The sequence below is a fragment of the Camelus bactrianus genome, chromosome 7 (assembly GCF_048773025.1).
Source record: "Camelus bactrianus isolate YW-2024 breed Bactrian camel chromosome 7, ASM4877302v1, whole genome shotgun sequence".
In the NCBI taxonomy this organism is placed as follows: Eukaryota; Metazoa; Chordata; class Mammalia; order Artiodactyla; family Camelidae; genus Camelus; species Camelus bactrianus.
Window position 1 is genome coordinate 4,872,089 of NC_133545.1, and position 6,470 is coordinate 4,878,558.

A 6,470-nucleotide genomic window follows, 5' to 3' on the forward strand; every position below is an offset into this window, starting at 1 on the left:
CGTCAGTCCTGGGCGTGTGTTCCTTAGCGCTTCACCGCCACCTCATCACTCCTGCTTGACAACCCCATCCTACCACCATTTCTATTACCAGTCTTTGGGTTGCTTTGGGAAGATACTATTGATGTTTAATTCAGTCAATATTCTACTTATAATGGGACCTAGAATACTTGTAGCATAAAAAGAAACTAATTAATAGTAAAGGAAATACTTCCTTTGAGAACATACAGTCTTATTTTTGTTTTATACTAAAGGTGACTACAGACGTGAGTCCAGACACAGAAAAGAAGAATGATCCTTAAATCACTTCGGAAATAATTTTATGCCCACAGCTCCCCCCTTTTTCTGTGGGATGAAACTGAGTTAGACGCATGTGTTATTGTTAACACAGAGACTAATAAGACCTATTTTACAAGCATTTGTTACCAGTTTCAGCCCTGCAGCTGTTCCTTTAAAGGCATAGGTGAGGAGGGATGTCAGTTCTATTTCAGAAGGCTTCACGGATCTTCTTTTTCCTGTTCCTTCCTTGGCTTTAATCTAGACCTCTAGCGTCCAGCCTTGTCTCCTGCCTCCACGTTCTCACCGTGTATTCCTGTTTGTTGCTGTTAACCTTCTAAAGCCACAGATCAGATCAGATCAGATGGGGGCACCCGCCACTGGAAAACCGCCAGTGCGCTGTCGCCGTCTGTAGAACAGGGCTCAGCTCCCTCGGCGGGGCACTAAGTGCAGGGCGTGATTTGTGCTTTTCCGGCTTCTCCTTTCACTGCATCCCTGTGCTTTTCAGTCACTCCGGCTACTCCCACTTCCTTAAACACAATGGGTGCTTTCAGACGCCTCCCCTTTACTCTCATTCTTCTCTAATTTGAAATAGTCCTTCTCTAACTAACTACATACTTAACATTCATATGGTGTTCTGTAGTTTTGAAAAGTATTTTCAACATGTTTTCTTGTTTGATCCTCAAATAAGATTAATCGGTTTTCATTTCTCTGACAAAACTCCTTCAGTGGGGGGTGTGGCTCATTGTGGGTGGGGATTGTCAGCTGTTGTTTCCCAGCTCTGCTGCTTTTCCACAGTAAGACCCCTGAGCCCTCAAGGTTCTGCTTGAATTCCATCTTCTCAGTGACCCACCTGCATGATTCATCCAGCTCAAATAGTAGTGGTTTTTTTCTCTTATCCCCTTTAACTCATTCGGAGACCCAAGACAGTATCAGTAACCTTCACGTGCTCCATAGTGTCCGGCACGGGGATTCTGTATCTAGTGTAGGTGCTTGGTCTGCCCATGTATCCCATATCTGTTTGTCCCTGTGTTAAGATGAAGGAGGTTAAATCTGTGTAATTGGTCCTGAGTTCCAGATGGGAAGAGCTTTATCTGCATCCGTTTAGTTCCCAAGTGCACATAGTGAGAATTCAGATAGCAAGAGGTGAGATAGTAAGAGGTTGTGCAATTGAATTAAATCAGACAGTTATTGGGTGTCTAATCTGCGCTTAAGATCATCTAGTTGAACTGTCTCATTTTAGAAGTGAGGAATTTAAGATCCAAAGAGGTAAATAACTTCTCTAAAGTCACTCTGTACTTCATATGGTATAGGAACTTGGACCAAATTTTAAGCTTAACCCAAATTTTAATCCTCTCTCCTCTTCACAATACTTTCTGATGGATGGGAAGAATGGGCCTTGTGCAGGACCAACGTGTAATAGAGATTAAAGTGTTCTTGACGGAGAAATAGGGACAGTTCTGTAATAAAAAGTCTATGTGAACCTTAACTGGAATTTGGTTCTAAAAACCCTAGTGTAAAAGACATTTTTGATCAGTGGGGGAGATTTGATTACGTTCTGGCTATATTAGGGAAGTAGTATTAATGGTTTTAGGTGTACGATGGTGTTGGGATTATGAAGTGAATGTTCTTATTCTTAGGAAATGCAAACCAAAATATTTAGGGGCCAAGTTTCATAATGTCTGCAACTTAGTTTCAGATGTGATAGATGGGTGGGTCAACAGAGGGGAGCACGCAGATACAGCAGAGATATTAACACGTGTTAAATTTGCATATGGGGCTCAGTGTTTATTGTACAGTTGTTCCCTTTTTTCTGTATGGTTGAAAATGTGCATAATAAAAATTTGAAGATGGCCAAAGGGTACAAATTCCAGTTATAAAATAAGTGAGTACTGGGGATCTGATGTAGAGCGTGGTGATGATAGTTAACAATATTGTACCTTTGAAAGTTTCTAAGAATAGATCTTAAAAGTTGTCATCACAAGAAAAAAAGTTTGTAACTGTAACAAATGGTGATCATTTTACAATATACTTAAGTATCAAATCATTCTGTTGTACACCTGAAACTAATACATGTTCTGTGTCAATTATATCTCAATTTAAAAAAAACTTTTGAGGTGGAGAAGTGCAGTTGAGTGGCCCCAAGCTGTCTTTGGTTCTGCTTGCTAACTTCACTGTTTTGTTTCTCTTTGGTGAAAATCTGAGGATCCTAAAATAGTTGTTCTGTTTGACTTTTAATCACGTAGGCATCTTCAGCATATTGTTTCACTACTCACATAGGTTCATGTAACCCGTGTGAGTGTGTGTGCGTTACTCTTGTAAGTGTGTGTTACTGTTTATTATTCCTTCCAGCGACCTCAACGGTGTAGATTCTTTATGGACCCTTCCTCCAGTGTAATTAAGAGGGATTGCTTAGTAAGGCGTATTGCCTCAGGTGAATTTATCTTTTGAAAGTGACCTCTAATGATTTGTTTAAGGTATGTAATTAACACACACACTATCTGGTCTCAGGACGCAGGCTTTTTCTTCATCTAGTTTATGTTACACTTTTCTACACCTTAAAATTTTTAATATATTTCTAGACAGATTCACTCTATAACCTTTTAGTTTCCTTTAAAAGGTCACATACTGCTTTTTGAATGCCTAGGTAAAACATAAATTGTGCTCAAGGCTTGAAGTTAAAATGAAAAAATTCCGATTGCTGTAATTCTCTTTAAGTTTTGATAAATAAAACTCTAAAAGAAGGCAAGGGTGGCCTCAAACATCTTCAGCCAGAAAGGCTTGAAGATCAGATGATCCAACTGTCTCAGTTGCTTTAGCATCTTCATCAGGTCAACAGATAACTTAGTAGACACGAAATAATCCTTTAAGGCGAAAAGATTCTTGTACCCAAATTAGGTTAATACATTGATGATACGCAGATCCTTGGAAAGCAGCGATCGTGACCAGTTACCTTAAATTGTCCAGATACTTCCCAGCTCTCAGTCGTGTCTCTTGCGACTCCTGATCATCCTTGCCTTTGAATGGGCTGAAGATAATTGGATCCTAAGTCTAGTGAGTTTCTCTAGTAATTAGCAGTTCTAATCCCTTATATAGGAGGTGTAAGTGATTCTTATCCACATGCACACGAGTATGCTTACTACTAATACCTCTTTAGTAGGAAGAGAGAGAATTTGTAAGTGAAAAGACACCCACGTCAGTAGTCACGTGATCAGAGACCAATCTGTGTGAACTGTTCAAATTTTTTTATTGATAAATTTTCAAGTGTAGCTTTGTATTGCTTACCAAAATCCAAAAATTTTTAAAGTGTCCTCAGTGGAGCTCAGTCAGATTTGTTGATAACAGAGTGCACGGTAGTGAAGATTACCCAGTCATTGAGACTCCTGCACTCGGACTGTCGCTGAACTCAGGGGTGTGTTTGCAGCTGTCTTTACTGTGGCAGCCTCACAGGTTGTATTTCAGTAATTTGATGAGAGAGAACGTTACCTTGACAGAGTCAGATCACACACATCATCACGGAGAGTGCTGAGATTTATGTAGAAAGCCAGATTCCAGGCATGCTGTATTTTCTTTGCAAGAGTTTGGCATCCGTCTTTCCACACGGTTTTCTGTGCATTTTTTAGGATGAAGTAAATAATGACTTGTTTGTATAATCATGGGGAAGGAGGGTAATTGATAATGCAGACAGCGGGGAGCTTGCTGAAGCCAGCGACCTTGATTGGACAGGAGAGGTGGGCTGGGGCTGCTTTAGCTTAATGTGGCGAGCCTCATTCATACCTGTAGGAAAGAGGGAGCCAGAGTAGAATAGCCCAGATTTCAGCGGATAGTCATTTGTGGACTGAGTGTGTGGAGTTCTCTTATGAAAGCTGCTTCTGTTTTCCCAGCTAGCGTAAAACACAGCTATCAGCTCTGAGTGTGGGAACGGGGGAGGGGTTTAGACATTTCAGCGAACGGGGGAGGCATGAAACCTTCATCTAGGGGAGTGACTGGACTCGGGAAATGTGGTTGGGCTGCTGGGGGACTGAGGATCCCCTTTGGATTCAGGGTCCTGGGGTAAAGTGGGACCAGTCAGCACATGTGTCCCTGGATCGTGTCTCCTTGTGGATGCAGACAGCGAGCAGGCGGACAGTTGGCCGAGGAGGAAGTTGAAGGACGGTGACTGATGGTGGGTTGTTGGCTCTCTGCTGGCCCAGGAGGATTAAGGGACAGGGAAGACATGTTTGGATCAAGGCAGCAGGTTGTGGGGTTGAGAATGGCTGCGTTTAGGGTGCCGGGAGAAAGTGAGGAGGCAGGGGTCTTGGCGGGGTACTTGACATTGGGGTACATGAGGGTTGGTAATGACAAGATCCAGGCACTGCCCTGCGAGGCTTTTGAAACGGGAGCATTTTTCAGTTATCACAGTGACCACATTCAAAGGACAGGCTCTGACATTCGGCCTGAGTGAGGATGTCCTGCCCTAAATGACAGTGACTTCTTATAAAGGGCTGGTCCATGGGGCTGAGAGGCTGCAGGCCGGAAAGAGAGAGGAGGTCGCGGGTGTGAGGGGCCGGGGCCTGAGCGGTGGTGGAGGCAGAGATGCTGCTGCGGAAGGCGGGCCAACTCGGGGTTTGTGTGTGGCTGGGAGCAGCAGGCTCGAGGGTCATGTGTATCAACTCACCGCCTGAGAGTCAAAGCTGGGAGTTTTAAAGAAGTGGGAGGGAAAGGGGCCTGAAGGACCCGGCCCTGCATTAGGTCCCAGAACACCAGGGGCCTGAGAACCATTGGGGGTTGAGGGGTGCTGATGGACCCTGGAGAAACAGAGACACCATGGGGGGCTGAGTGGGTGGGAGGAGGACCACAGCAGATGGTGGACAGAGCCCAGGGATGACGGCTCCTTGGGCTCCTGCAGTGACAAGTGAGAACACGGATCAGAAGCTTGTTTTGAGGTTAGTTCTGCTGGTCTTGAGTCCGGGAGTGATGTGGGGGGTGAGGTGGGGGAGGGCAGAACCCTAGGCTCCTGCAGCTCTGGGGCCACCTCTTTGGTCTCCACGCCTGAACCTCCACGTGCAGGAGGGGCAGTGGGCCTTATCCAGTCCTGCCAATAACATGTTTATCAGGCTCCCCTTCAGAATTAATACTGTAATTGCTTTTTCTCTTTGTTTCTCAGACTGCTGTTGATGTTTTTAGAAGGATAATTTTGGAGGCAGAAAAAATTGATGGGGCCGCTTCACAAGGGAAGTCTTCCTGCTCAGTGATGTGATTCTACTGCAGAACCTGAGGACACTGGGGATCCATCCTACCTGAGGAAGCAAACTGCCCATTACCCTTTAAGATAAACTCTGCTTCATTTTTCTTCTGTTAACCTGAAAGATTTCATTTGGGTCAGAGCTTCTCCCCCACCTGCCCCTTTCAGATTATGTTAAACTCTGACTGTCCAAATGAGTTCACTTCCATTTTCAAATTTTAAGCAATCATATTTTCAATTTATATATTGTATTTCTTAATAATATTATGACCAAGAATTTTATCGCATTAATTTTTCAGTGTAGTTTGTTGTTTAAAATAATGTAACCATCAAAATGATGCAGATTGTTACACTACTGCTAACTAGGCTTCATGTATCAGTGTTTATTTCATTGTGTTAAATGTACACTTGTAAATAAAATAGCTGCAAACCTTAATCCTGGTGCTTCTCAGTGTGGCTTTTAAAGAAGAAAACCTGTCCTCCTGAAGGCTTCTTGCCCCGCCTGCGAGATTGGATTCCAGGAGCTGGTGGAGGATGTAGCCGCAGGCAGGCGAGCCGGGCCCAGCAGACAGCGGCGGACATTGTGGGTGGTGTGCCTGGATTGGGGTGGGCGGGTCTCTATCAACTAAAGCTGATTGGTCTTGGGGGTCTGTGAGCGGAATTGCTCCCCTCCACCCTCAGAGGCCCCCACCATGGTTGGAATGTTTTGTGCAGGTAGGGCTGTGGGCTTCCTTAGATCCTTCTGGTCACCCTCTTGATTGTTGCTAGTTGCCAGGCAGGTGGTTACCGAATACTGCTGCCACCTCTAAGGCAGTTTCCTCATCTGTAAATAGGGCGGCACCCGCTACATGGGGGGACATGAAACACCAGAACCGGTACTGCCGCTGCCACCCACCACCACGCCGAGGTAACGTGCTCCCCGTCACTGCGAGTCCGGCTGCAACACCACACTCGGAACACATATAATCAAATC

At 44.6% G+C, this 6,470-nt stretch overlaps 1 protein-coding gene across 2 annotated transcripts in view; it reads left to right on the plus strand.

Moving 5' to 3' along the window:
- The window catches only part of RHEB (Ras homolog, mTORC1 binding), a 42,006-nt gene extending 36,073 nt beyond the window's left edge, over nt 1–5,933 (plus strand). For both annotated transcript variants that reach the window (XM_074366735.1, XM_074366733.1), the window contains one exon: nt 5,420–5,933. In XM_074366735.1, the coding sequence (XP_074222836.1) occupies nt 5,420–5,512 (93 nt within the window). In that variant the 3' untranslated portion in view covers nt 5,513–5,933. The remainder of the gene's footprint in view (nt 1–5,419) is intronic.
- Nucleotides 5,934–6,470: the final 537 nt, after the last annotated feature.